This window comes from Pagrus pagrus (genome assembly GCF_965226575.1).
Source record: "Pagrus pagrus genome assembly, chromosome: 22".
In the NCBI taxonomy this organism is placed as follows: domain Eukaryota; kingdom Metazoa; phylum Chordata; class Actinopteri; order Spariformes; family Sparidae; genus Pagrus; species Pagrus pagrus.
This window is the reverse complement of record NC_140204.1, coordinates 5,266,012-5,279,882: the sequence shown is the minus strand read 5'-3', so window position 1 is coordinate 5,279,882 and position 13,871 is coordinate 5,266,012. Positions and strand designations below refer to the sequence as shown.

The following is a 13,871-nucleotide window of genomic DNA, read 5'->3' as shown; positions in this document are numbered from 1 at the left end:
CTGAAGAAGTCGCCACTATTTTACTGCGTTTACCGAGTTCTTTTGCATTTTTATGATTCATATTTTTGTATGTTTTCATTAAGTAGCCAGCCATGGATGGTAGAGGCATGAGAAGACATACCGTCGGTTCAGTTTGCCAAAAATCAGAAGTCTTGATAAGCTATTTGCAAGAGAATCGCAAGTCTCTCAAGCCTCAGAGTGCTGAAAATTACATATTCAAAATGTTTGGTCTTAAAAGGCCTACAAATAAGAGGCCTTCCTTCATATTTGTTGTCTTCTCTCCACTTTTGCTGTTCAATAAAGGCATAAAAAAGGGCGTCTCACTGTAATTTGTTCACATCACTTCCGAAAGGAGTTATTATCATAAAAGGATTTGAATCATGAAGGATTTCTCTTGTTGATTTTTATCATCAAAAAGCACTGCTGCCCTTTCACAGCGGCATTAAGCTGTCAGTTGAGTATTCTTGCGTTGGGGAGCCGAACATTTTACTTTCTCGTCTCGTGCTGAAAGCTTCGCTGAAAGCTGACATCTTCATTTGTTTTATGTCTGGACAAACACGCCGATAATCTTCTTGTTTCTGTGTTCTTCTGTCTCATTTGTATCCGTCTGACTCCGTCTCCCTTCAACACCCGATATCTCCTCTCTTTCCTCCCTGTTTCTGTAAACTGTCTCCACTCCTTTAAATACGGAGACGTTATGACTCATCCTCTCGTCTTTCATGTCGTCATTTTTATTTATTTCATATTTTGTTTTACTTTCTCGAGTCTTAGATCTTCTTACGACCTCCCTCTCCTTCCTCTCCGTCTCTCTGGGTTTGGGGTCTTGACTTCATCCCAGACGGGACCTTAACTTCCTGCCGCCTCTTACAGATAACGGTCACACACACGCACAAACACACACACACATGCACACACAGCTGGTTTATGTCCTCCACACTGCTGTTGTTGATGAAGTGCTTTCCCAGAGTGGTCACCAGAACAAGAGCAACCACATGTTTGGTTTCTTGGAGTGGTTTGCTGTTGATAAGCTGACTGTAATATGATCCATCCCAGTCTGCTAAAAATTAGCAATTTCCGTGACTGCTCTGTTTTTGACTGTGCGTACTTTTACACAAACCACAATAAAGTCAACAAAGCACACTGACTGTTTTCACATTTCCAGTAGAAGAGATGTCTGCAGCTTGCAACTTGCAAACAAGGTAAATTATTTCTCTCTGCAGTATAATTTATTTCTTTAAAGTTCACACGCAATGGAAAGGGGAGCTTATTTGTTTCCTGTAAAAAAAAAACAGTCAGGTAGGGAAGGACTTGTTATTGTAGCCAGCAGGGAATACAGTACCAAGGTGGTTTTCCTGGGGCCTCACTTTATTCAGCTGATACGACTGCTAACGTTAGCTGCATAACTAAACGAGCAAATGGTAACTGTATAACAGCGGCTAAACCGTAAATCGCCTCTGTACGTCGTCAAACTGGTCGCGTTTGGTCTCAAAGTTTGTTTTTGGACCCGGTGGTGTTCCAAGGACGTTGCATTAAAACCTGGACACAGCCCGTTCATTCCCATGAAAGCTGCTCAGTGGTGCAGGAAGCCAAAATGGCCCGACATCTCTGCGATAACAATACCCGGCTCTTCCGTGTTGTGGGACCCATAGAGCGTTTGCACTAGAGACTTCAGCCGACCGAGCCAGCTGGCATCAAATCTAAGCTCTGTCGCTTCTAAAAGGTCCTGTTTGTGAGAAAAGTTGATTTTTTATTCATTCCCAGCTCGTCAGATGCTGACGCTTTGGGATTGCAGGACAGTTCGGCCGCCGTCTCAAAGTTTCAGAGTTGGGAACGAGACTCAAAAATAAACTTTTTTTTTTACAAATAGGACCTTTTAAGTTGAAGATTGATTGAAGGTTGGTGGCATATTAGTTTATATTGGCTGGTTCAAGCTTACGTAAGCATGTGTGACATTTATTTTTACAGGAAGAACACGACTGGAATAAAAAAGACAATTTTCTTTGTCAAATTTGTCAAATAGGAGCACAACATAACCGTGGATGCCTTATTACCTGGCTACCCATACTCCTACCCTAGCAATAACAATGTAAAGTTAGCTAGCTAGCTAGTAAGCTATCGAGACGTCAACAAACTAGCTATTGTTTTATGCTTGTTTTAAAGAAAAGGACCACAATACTTTGAAACGACCCTCACAACCCCCTGTTTGAAACCAGAACTGTCTATCACAACAAGAACCAGGACCTCGGCCTGAATCAAGCAACATGGAGGGGCTAAGCGGTAGCGGCAAGGGGTCCATTGGGATTGGTCCAATGAGTCAACGTGGAGTATCTGTTGAACTGAAGTTACCAAGTAATTTCATGATAATCTCAAAACCAAGTCTGCAGTCTGCTGAGCGAGATAACGCTGCAGAGCTGCGTATTTAGTCACAACGTCAATATTATTTTGATTATCATAGTTTTGAAACAGAACCCAGACGCTTTGCTTCGCCTCTCTTTCTTTCTTCTTACCGAAAAAGGGAACACTTGGTCCGAGGCTCCATTTTCTAAATCTGGCCTCATAAATGTCGCATTAACTCCTCGTCTATCAAATAAACTCACGTTAGAGCAGATTTCTGGCTCGTTTAGTTCATCTGAGAATCTAACGAACGTTTGCTCCAGTGGCACACAGGAAGGACGTCTTTAAGAGCGACACGGTGCATCTGAGACGTGAAGTTGGGGTCACGAGAGGAAAATTGGGCATGAAGTAGCTGAAAACTGTCCTTCATCCATCCACACACACGTTATTTGTTTTTATCTTGGCATTTATCAAACGGCATCTCAGGATTTTCGCCTCGATGCACGACGAGCGAGACAGCTGACTCTATCTCAGCATTTTTCCAGCCTCTGATGGAGCCCTGCTGCTTTTTAAGGTCAGAGGGCAAAAGGTCTCCGGTCGGGGTCAGCAGACAATTTTTTCAGGGTTGAGTGTGTGTGTGTGTGTGAGTGGCAGCTCAGTGACCAGGAAAGAAATTCCAGATGCTGAGGAATTTGTCTTTACTGGGAATTTTCTGTGTGTGTGTGTGCGTCGGTGAGAGGAGGTCATGAGAACAGCAAGAAAACACAAACACCACAAACACACTTCCCAACGTCCACTTCCCTGCATACTTGAACCGATTCCCACTTATTTACAGATAGCACACACTGCTTCACAGCTGCATCGCTTGCATTTATTCCTGAACAGCTTTTTAAAGACTTTGACGCAACTTTCCTTGAAACTCTTGGAAGCTTTCTCGGTACTAAGAAGCTGCGACTCGCCCAGAAATTCCTTTCTTGTTGGGAAGAAAAAGGCCTCTGGAGCGACATTAACGCCAAAGAACGCTACAACCTCCCTTCAAAAACAATAGGAATGAAATACTCTGCTGTCTGCGAGCCATTAAAGGTGCCTGCGCACCTACAGTTTGAATTCTTCAGGCTGAGCTATGGTGGAAAAGTTTACGTTGTCACAATTACAGGCAAACTGGGGCTTTTTCAATGGGAGTCAGAGTCAGATTGGACATTTTGTTGATGAATTTAGGGGTTTTAAACAAATAGAAATAGAGCTTCTGTAACTTCAGCAAAGCATTAATGGACGCTGGTGTTCATACCAGTTACACACAGGAATAAACAGCTGAATATGGAAGTCTGTGGCTGCCATTGTTAAAGTTAAACATTGCTCCCCATTTATGTGCAAGCATGTTGTGTGAAAAATGTGACTTAAAAACATATAATCAAATTTTCATAAAATGAAGCTGATCGTCTTTTTTTGATTTTTTTGATTTTCTATGATTTGGCAGATTTTTAGTGATGAATTTGGGGACTTAACAAAATATATAGCAACCGTTTTATAACTTAAGCACATCATTAATGGACTCTAGTGTGTCCAGTTAAATACATGAATAATTAAAAGTGACAAATTAGAGGATGTTTGGACAAAAGTGTAAAACAAATTGTCCGATTTTCAATTTCAGACCAAATTTCTAATCCGATTTAGGCCAAAAAAATCCTGATTTGAGGGAATTTTGTACAAAATCAAGACGTAAACGACCTTTTTAGAAAAGAAAACTGATAGTAATTTATCCCCAAATTTGAGCAAATTGCCACCGATGACAGTCAGGACATGAATGTAAATAAAAGACAGCTGGATTACTTTGTTCTGAAGAAAACTTTAAAATGTGATGATTCTTAGGTGAGCTCTGGTAGTGTGAGGAGGGTTTTTGATTATTATTATTATTTCTAAGTAGATTTATGAACATTTATTCGCAATAGACATCAGAGATGGATAGTGCAGATGTGAAAGTCACACTAAATTATAAAATATATTTGTCTTTTTTAATCTAAGAATAACAATTGGATTTAAATTCTTAATGTTAATTTTGTTATTCATTGTGCACAACTTAAAACAACTTGTATTTTATCATCGGCAGCCCTCGTCTTCCATATACATCAGGAGTTTGTCCTTGCTTTGTTTTTGTCTTCGCTCAGCTTCCCTTCCTGCAGTCAAATGTCAGCATTTGTCTCAGTTTAAAACCTTGAACGTTTGCGTTTTGGGGTCATTTCCTGTTTTGGTTCAGACCACTTTCTTAATAAGACTCTGAGTCTGCAACAGACAGGACGGAGACTCGCACCTCTTTTTATTTGGTATCAGCAAAGTTAACATCTGGCTCCAGTCTCACATGGATGAACAACCTTGAACCAAATGAAAAACAATGAGTGACTTGAGCTCCATTTAGATGCAAAGATGAAAATAAATCTCAATAAACACCAAAACAGAGGCGACTGTAACAGCTAGGGGGCAAAATAAGACATCATTTTTTATGAAAAGACATTAAAAACGACTGTTTTTCCGATAAATTGTCTCGTCTCAAAGTCACTTCTGTCGTCATGTATTGATAGTGACTTTTCAGCCTTGAGAAAACTGAGTTGTCTGAAGGTTTGCAGCCTGGTGTCTGAGCTGTTTGCTGGGAACATATTTCCCTTTGAGCAGCATCCCTGTTTCCTGGGAAGAGGTCGTGTTGATGATGAGCTTCATCCAAAAGACAGAGAAAGGCTAAAGAGCCAGAAAAGCTCCATTTGATCTTTATCAGTCTGTCTGATGACAACTGCTTGTGATCTTAAAATGCTTTGATCACTACAGAAATGGTCAGACGTGCCTTTTCAGGCCATTAACGGCTTAAATTCCCACAATTAAAAGTCATCGGTCTTCCACATCGAGGCCATGTTTCTTCAGCTCTCCATCACAGAAGAGTCTTTTTATTTCCATGGAAGCTTCTTATCTCCGCCCACAAGCTGTTTCTGGTCCCGTCCTGCGATCAGATCGTCGTGGCCGACTTGACTTTGGAGGAGAGGACCTGCCTGAACCTCCGCTTCAGCTCCTGCATGTTGGGAGATTTGGGTCTGGCCAGGTGGAGGCCTCCTCGTCGTTTCTCTCCGTTCCCTCCTCCGAACGCCCGGATCACCTGGAACAAAGAGAAAACAGTGAAACCGGACCTGTGACCAAGTCTTTAAGTGTAAAATGTCAAAATCTCAACATTAGATTATTTTTCTACCAATGTAGTTTTATTAAACAAACTAAAAAACCTTCAAATATTGGATTGTATTGACTTTTATCTTTTATTTTAGCGTTTGTCTGAACAAGACCAGATCCTGGACATAATTTTCAAGATTTTTCTTCCGAAAAATGTTTTTGTTTCGAGTGAGTTATCTTCTACTGTAAACATATTGACATATTTCCTTCTTATTAAGTTATAAAAAGTGTGTTTGCAAACATGTTTCATTCATTTTTAGTCACAACAATGGCCGACCGATGAGTGTAACTCCAATTTTACACTCTCCTTTTATCTCTGTTTTGGTCTCCACCACATTCTCGGGACATATCGGGCTCTTTAGCTGCTAAAAACTCCACTATGTTCAACAGCTGGACGCTACCTTTGTCTTTCTGCTATTTGACGTCATGAAATTCTTGTTTGTTAGATCTTTTTTTTTTTTTTTTGCTAAAACCGAAACAATGAGCTGAAAGAAGCTAAAACGCTCAGTAGAGCTGACGGGAACTGCAGAGTCGGGCGATAATTCTCTGATCCATGCAGCTTTAAAACACCTCATAAGTTAAAGCTAGCTTAGAAAAAATGGCTATAATAAGTCTTGAATGTTAGATCTGCCGTCTTTAAGGAAACAGAGCCAAATATAACGAGCCTCTGGGCATGAACTCTTACTACTCAACCAGAAAAGCAAATATACAGAAGAGACTTATGTGGGCTGGTATCTGTCTTTCTGTCCAACAAGAAAAAACATGAGGTATTTTTGTATTTTTTTTTCTGGTGCATCAGTGGGAAATGGCCTGTAATCAAGAGTTCCCACAGGAAGTGAAAACCAAAGTGCATAACGTCCTGATGTCTTTCTATAGCGGCTTCGTGAGAAAAAAGTCTTCCTCGCAGCGTGCATATAAAAAGCAGAGCTAAAAACGGTCCGACATCTTTAACAAGCCGATGAAGTGACAACAATAAAAAAGTCCCACCTCTTGACAGAGATGCAGGAAGGCGGTGTGGACTCCCTCGTGGTTCTCTCTGGCCGAGGCCTCAAAGTAAACCCCTCCTGTGAGCAGAGGCACGTTCAGATCAGGGCTGCTCTTATCTGGCAGATAACACTTTACATTCCTCGTTCATTAGGCAGCAAGAAGGATACAGTTTAGAGGGAGGCAGAAATATGTGTCTGTCTGTGTGTGTTTTATTTACTCCACACTGGTTATAATCGGATCAACATCTGCCAGATGCCTGAACAAATTGGCTACTGTGGGAAAAAATGCTGTCTGCTGTGTTAACTGCGTTTGAATCGGGTTGGATCAACAAAAACAAAACATTTTGAAGCTTTTTTTAATGGCGTGGACTTGAATGAAGGGACTGTGAGGAAAGATAACTGACGTTTGGGGAATAAAGTAAGCAACAAAATGATGTTAAAGACCAGAAGAAACATGAAGAGCAGGATTCATGAAGGAAATATCAATTAAGATGTAAATGAATGTATTTTATTTTGTACTGTAAGCAATGGATCCTGCATAAGAACACAATTTACTTTGTATTGTACAGTTATATATCGTTAGATTTCCTACTGTATCATATTGTATTTTATTCTACTGAATCATATCGTATCATTTTGTTTAGTTTCGTGTCATTTCTTATCATAGTGTACCATTTTGTGTAGTATTGTTGCATCGTATCATGTCGAATCTCATTTTTGTGCTTTCGAACCGTATCATATCGTATTTTATCATTTTTTGTCGTATCGTATTGAATCATTTCTTATTGTATCATATCGTATCGTATCATGTCTTATGCGTCGTATCGTTTCGTATAATGTTGAATCAAATTTTTGTGCTATTGTATCATATTGTATTTTATCATTTAGCGTCGTATCATATTGTATCATTACTTATTGTATCATTTCGTATTGTAGCGTATCATTTTGTGTAGTAGCATTGCATCGTATCATATTGTTTCATATCATATCATTTCATATCATTTCGTATCGTATCACATCTCATGGTTTCGTATCGTATCGTATCGTACCGTATCGTATCGTATCGTATCTTATCATATCATATTGTACTGTATCGTACTGTACCGCACTGTATCATTTCTTATTGTATAATGCCAAATCGTATTTTATCCTTCTGTATCGTATCCTGTCGTATAAGATATAACATGCATTAACATTCTCAGCAGCCAGGTTTTGACAAATGTGTTAAGATTTTCATGACTAATCTGTAAATCTGTACTCAACAGAGCTTTTGGCAAGTGAGACAAGTCCTGTTTTAATGTGCGATACTGCATTTGACATTTGATAAGTGAGACTGAAAAAGACCAAAAATGCATGGCAAAAGCAGAAAGAGGAAGAGGAGGAGGAGGAGGAGGAGGAGGAGGCCCCACCTAGTGAAGCTGCCAACGTCTCTCCTTCGTCTGCCGGCACTTGTCGGGCTCTGAGCAGGTCGCTCTTGTTGCCGACCTGCAGCGGATTACAGATTACAGGATAGATTAGATTACAGGGATTAGGGTTAGTAGGTAACTGTTGTCTGTTGTAGACAGGACGTAGAGACTGAGGCACTGCTACACTGGAAGTTGACATTTAAAAATGACGTAACCCTTCACTGACTTATACACACTGACCAGTATAACAGGTATATTCCCAGAGGGGTGTATGCGCCGGACGTGTTGGTACAGCGGCTGGATGGTGCGGTAGCTGTTGTGGTCGGTGATGGAGAAAACCAGCACGTAACCGTCCGCCCAGTAGATCGACCTGGAAGTGCGAGTCATCACGCAGCCGTTACAGGGTCTTACTTTACTTAGTTTATTTCATATTTAAGTTAATGAGTCTCACCTGTTGATCTGCTCCTGGCAGTACAGGCCGTCAGCATCGTCCTGAAATATACACAGACAGGAAATAGCAGAGTTTAAAGGAGCAGTCTGTAGTTTTTAGGATAAAGAGAAAGATCTTCGTTGACTTTTAATACGTCCTTCCTCATTTTCTTGATATTTTCTTTTTTAGGAACAACCTGTAGATTTGTGATCTTGAGCTCGGCTACATAAATAAAAATAGACTTGACTACTTAAGTTCAAATTGCTGTTTTTGTCCAGTCACAGTCACATTTTCTGTCAGACAGAGCCTCCTATTCTTAACCCACCCAGGGAAAAACATTTCCTCATTCCTCAGAGTTAGTCGAGACTTTAGTCAGCAGAAAACAACAATCATTTGTTTTAAAATAAACCGTCATTACTTTCAGTGGAAGAGCAGGAAGTGGTGTAATGTTCATTCCCAGTGGATGAGTTCACATCCCATACTAATATTAATGTCGGTTTAATCTTTTCCTAACCTCGACTGAGTCGTTTTAGTCGCCTAAACTTGAAAAAAAAGCTACTGATGTGTCTTCGTCCCGTACAGATGGAGGTGCCACGTCAGCAAAACGTGCATCTGGTTGTCCACAAACACTTTAATGCCTCATCCCGAGCCGTTTAAAGTGAGTAAGCAGGTGGTGATTTTACTAGAAAGGCGCAGCGCCAACACAAATGGGCTGTTTATGAACACACACCTGCTGGTTGGAGTTTGAACTTATAACTCCCAAACCCAGCAGACCGCCCTGGTGTCACCTCAGGAGCAATTACACTTCAGGTTTGGTGCCTTGTACTTTTTTTTACCAGCAAACGCACATTTTCTGTAAACAGGAGTTGATTAAAAAAATGTCTCCTGAAGCAGCTTTTTAACAATCTGCCAGGAGTTCAGTAACTCTTCGACCTCTCTGCCTCCACACACCAATTATTCTGGGTCTAATCTCTGAGAAGCACCATCGGGACGAACTTCCTCGCCCTCCGTTATCTCCCCCAGCTGTAGGAAATGAGCAGCTCTGAAGGCCTGGTTTTGTAAACAGGCTGCCGGTGTGGAGCCGGGTTGAGCAGCCGGGTGGCACGTTGCACTCATTATACTCATCAGGAGCGAGGGGATTGGACCTGAGGTCACTTCCTCGTACTTCAAATACATTCCTGAAGTTGCTTTAAGATAAAATAAATGTCAGTTTGTCTGTCCAGGACTTTTAGATAGAACATTAAGCAACGATATCAAATGGAGATCTGGACTTTTTGAACGTTTCCTCCCAGTTTATGAATAACAGATGCAAACTTTAAATATTTCAAATCTCTCTGGGATTTATAAAATAGAGCGAACCAGTCACCAAAAATGGAAAGATTGTTTATTCGAAGGGTTTTAAGGTTTTGTTTGGTCAGAACTTTTGCACCACAGCACATCTACTGGTGGTTTCCCAACCTATTTACCTCGTGACACAAGACATTTCTTGTGGTGGATAAAACAAACATGGCGCTAAAAGTCGAGTCACTTCTGCTGGAGCTACTCAGAGGGGTTGAACACAAATTGTAGGTTTTAATTGAATCACAAAGCTCCTCAAAAATGTCTGATGTTGACTTTTCATTTCCTGTCTTCTATGCCACAACAGTCTACTCATCCCACAAGGAAGTTTACATTATGACCCCTCACCTATCGAGCTCTTCTGCCTCTGTGATCACTTCCTCGTGGAAACAAAATGTGAAGATGCATTTTGTTTGGGAAGGCACAACACCAGTGACGGTGTTTGGCCACTAAATGATCTTTGAGCAGCGTAGTGCCAAAACAATAGAGCAAAGACCACCACAAATCAAGATACAAGAATCATCCCGCTATTGGTTTTCTCATAAGCTTAAATTCAACCTGACTTCTCTTTCTGAAACCAAGCAGAGGTGCGTTTATGTTTTCTGCTCATAATGCAGCTGAAAACTGTGTGATGGAAACACAACTGCCGTCTCTGCATCCTAAACGTTACCTGGAGAGCGACGCAGGGAGTATCCTGGATCTGAAGTGACACTTCCTCCCCATCCAGCGTGACCTTTCTGGAGTAGAGCGCCCCTGGGGAGGCCGAAAGAGACGGGTGGATGCATGAATGAGTGGATCAATAAAGTGGGGTTTTTCCTCTGGAGCAGTCAGTCAGTAAATGCTTTTATTTTCGCTGCTCGCTCTGACAAATGTTCCCTTCTCTTATTACAGACAGATGGATGGAAACTCACCAGTGTTTGCTTCATAGTCCCCGATGAACCTCTTAGTCAGAAACCTGACGATCAGAGCTGCAGAGAGACGAGAAAACGAGCTCAAGGAGGGAAGAAAACGTCAAAATCAAGATGATATATGCCAGTTTTATAAAAATCTGCTGACCTGCTGCAGCCTACTGACCTATATAACACTTAAACATTTGCTCTCAACATGTGTTTCTGGAATTTCTTTCCCTTTTCTCTGACACATACTTCTGATTTTCTGTCATCGCAGAGAGATGGGCAAAAACAAACAGGCCCAAAGTCTGAACTGAGGAAAATGATTCACCAATACTCAGAATCTGGTGTTGCAATCCTTCATGCGTCACTTTATTCTGGTTAATGATTTGCCTTATCTGTCTCTTGTTGTTTTGGATTTCTGTACTGACTTTTGTGAGGCCACATTGGTGAAACTCATCCCTTTAGGATCCGTGTTAGGCCCAACAGAGTAAGAGTTTTTAAAGGGCCACTCAAGTGTTTCAGTGATGCACTTTCATAAAGTCAGCAGAGTCACAAGAGAGAGTTTAAAAGAGGAATCGTCAAAATCGGAGCAGCAGAGGCCGAGATATCCTGACTTATATTGTAGGTCGAGCTCTGAAAACCCTGTATACTACATTTCCCATAATGCACCATGATTGCATCTTTCATTCTCCCTCACTTACATGTTTTTTTAACATATTCAGTTTGTAACGGACACTTTCTGTTAGAAACGTGTCGCCTCCGAGTATTTCTCCTCACGATGAGTCAACTGACCTTAAACTCAACTACAATTGCTTCTATTTTTACTTGTGAGAGAAAAAAGATTTCTTTTCTTGTACTTTTTGTCTTTGTTTGAACTATAACTATGAAAATATGATCAGATGTTTTAAATCTAACGTAAACAACCTGGATTAATATATCCTCCATAACTAAACATCTTCAACAACCGCTGTAACCTTTGTTTTTACTGACTTTGCCCGTGTTGGATATTTAATATATATTTTCTGTACTCTTTTTTAAAAATATTACTCCACTATTTCGGCACTGTTTACACAATTTCTGCATTATTTAGCGTACCGTTCAATTACTTGATTACTGTGCTTTAAGGTTCAGTGTGTAGGATTTAGGGGGACAGATTGAATATAATATTCATCATCATGTTTTTGTAAATGAGCCTTTTACATCTAAAGAGGGAGGGCCGCCATGTTTGTACAGTAGCCCCAAATGGACAAACTAAACACTGGCTCTAAGGAGGGCCTCATAGAGAAGGGTGACACGAGGGGTATTCAGTTGGACGCACAGTTAAAAAACTCCTACACAGGACCTTTACGTATAATTCTGTTGTTCTTTACTTGAGTGTTTCCATATTATGTCACTTTACACGTCTAGTATGTTTCATTTATCTAACAGTTATCGATCACAAGATTCAACACAAACAATATATTGATAATTTTTTTTAGTCTGTCAGATTTTACGGTGCATTTATCAAATATCACACTTTTTTATATATATATAATAATACACAGTGCCTATAAAAAGTATTGACCTCAAAGTAGTCACTCATTTCACTTTAGATACTTTTAATTAATTAATTCTTTGTAGAAATCTGTTTTTTTGTACAATTTCTGTCAAAAAAAGCCAAATTATACTGACCATGACTCCATTTATTAAGCAATAATACTGAATATATATAATAATATTTTGATTAATTGTGCAGCGCTAATTTTAAAAAAAGTTAAATAATATTATAAGACTCTGAAAGTACATTTTGCTGATAATATTTTTGTATTTTTATCAAGTAAAATTATGATTTCAGACATTTTTGCAGTATTTTTACTTTGTGGCTTTTACTTTAGCTTATATAAAGGATCTAAATTGTATTTCCAAAGCTGGATATAATGAAAAAACAGCTAAATATAAACAAACAAACAAACAAACTATAAAAAAAACAAGGCTATAAGTTTTGAGTTGAGTGCAGAATGTCGCCCCCTGCTGTTCAGGACTGGTTTTCAGTCATTTCCACCACATTTTCCACAACTTTCCTTCAATATTCCCACTTATTAATAACAAACATCACACAGACGGTCCTGACATCATGTTGCATGCATGATAAGTGTATTAATCAGCTGTTATCATCATGTTGAGATGCATGAAGTCTCCATGTTAATCCCTGCAACACAACTTCATATTCCTGCACTATAAACCTTCCATACATCCCGTACCGGTTTTCCCGACGTTGCTCGCCCCCAGCACCACGATCTTCACCGTCTTGTTGGGCACACAGTCCAGCAGGGGATACTCCGGTATGGGGACCAGCAGGAAGTTCCCAGACCCGCTGCTGCTGTTCATGGTTCCCGGTGCAGGGTCGCCAGTCAGCCGCATTTAGCTCCCACTCTGCCCCCTCAGATCAGCCCTGAAATATAACCCTGACCCTGCTGCAGACCCTCCACCTCCCCGGGGGGAAGATCACTCCAGTGCTCCCATGATCATCCTGCACAGGGCTGGAGATCTCCTGAGGTTGTTCTTTGGGATAAATCTCCAAAAAAATTCCCAAATATTTTCCAAGAATTCCAGATCAGGATCAGTTTTCCTTCCAGAAGTTTGAACTCCTCTGTAGATCTCTCAGGGATCAGGTCTCTAAAACATTATAATCACCATGAAGTTGCATAAATAAGAGCAAATAAAAGAAGTAATCCGGTTCCCAGCGAGTCCAGATGCTTCTGACTGCGGACAGAGAGGAGGAGGAGGAGGAGGAGGAGGAGGAGGAGGAGGAAGAGGAGGAGGAGGAGGGAGGAAGACTTTGGACCATCCCCTCTGATATTCCCCTGACAGATCTGGACTCCTCTCTCTCATATCTTCAAGCATCTCCTGGCCAATAAACAAGGAAGTTCAGGTTTATAATAATAAAAGCTGCTAATAGATCAAGATGACACGATACTGCTTTACACTTTTATTCTAGTTTCAATCATAGTTTGATGAAGACATCAACTCATCCGTGGAGATATGGAAGATCAATCCCGCCAAGAAACAAAACATTTAATTTAAAGTATAAAAAATCTACTGACGATAAATGATCAGAGTCAAATATTATTCTGATTGATATTTTTCTGTCTTGTCTAAAAATCTAAATTATAACACTCACAAAGTCAGGACGGTAAGTAAAATAGATTTAAACTGGCTCCCTTATTATTTTACTATTTAACATCTAACATCGGTTTATTCTCTTTATTTGGCAGAAATAGGCTTCCTACACCTTCTT

The 13,871-nt window shown here is 40.3% G+C and overlaps 1 protein-coding gene across 1 annotated transcript; it reads right to left on the bottom strand.

The window, feature by feature from the left end:
- Positions 1-4,631: 4,631 nt before the first annotated feature.
- On the bottom strand, positions 4,632-13,318 carry rasl11a (RAS-like, family 11, member A). Its single transcript, XM_084343962.1, has 8 exons — positions 12,835-13,318; positions 10,613-10,669; positions 10,372-10,454; positions 8,385-8,425; positions 8,174-8,303; positions 7,937-8,012; positions 6,529-6,605; positions 4,632-5,473 (listed from the first exon to the last, which is right to left on the bottom strand). Exons 1-8 carry the CDS (start codon positions 12,992-12,994, stop codon positions 5,327-5,329), a joined length of 771 nt encoding a protein of 256 aa, XP_084200088.1. The 5' UTR covers positions 12,995-13,318; the 3' UTR covers positions 4,632-5,326.
- Positions 13,319-13,871: the final 553 nt, after the last annotated feature.

Excerpts from the sequence above, each read along its gene's own strand:
- rasl11a (XM_084343962.1), bottom strand. The coding sequence starts at position 12,994 with ATGCGGCTGACTGGCGACCCTGCACCGGGAACCATGAACAGCAGCAGC. Across the intron at positions 10,455-10,612 it reads GGACTATGAAGCAAACACTG|GGGCGCTCTACTCCAGAAAG; the intron begins GTGAGTTTCCAT and ends CGGCCTCCCCAG. Across the intron at positions 8,426-10,371 it reads CTCCCTGCGTCGCTCTCCAG|GACGATGCTGACGGCCTGTA; the intron begins GTAACGTTTAGG and ends TGTATATTTCAG.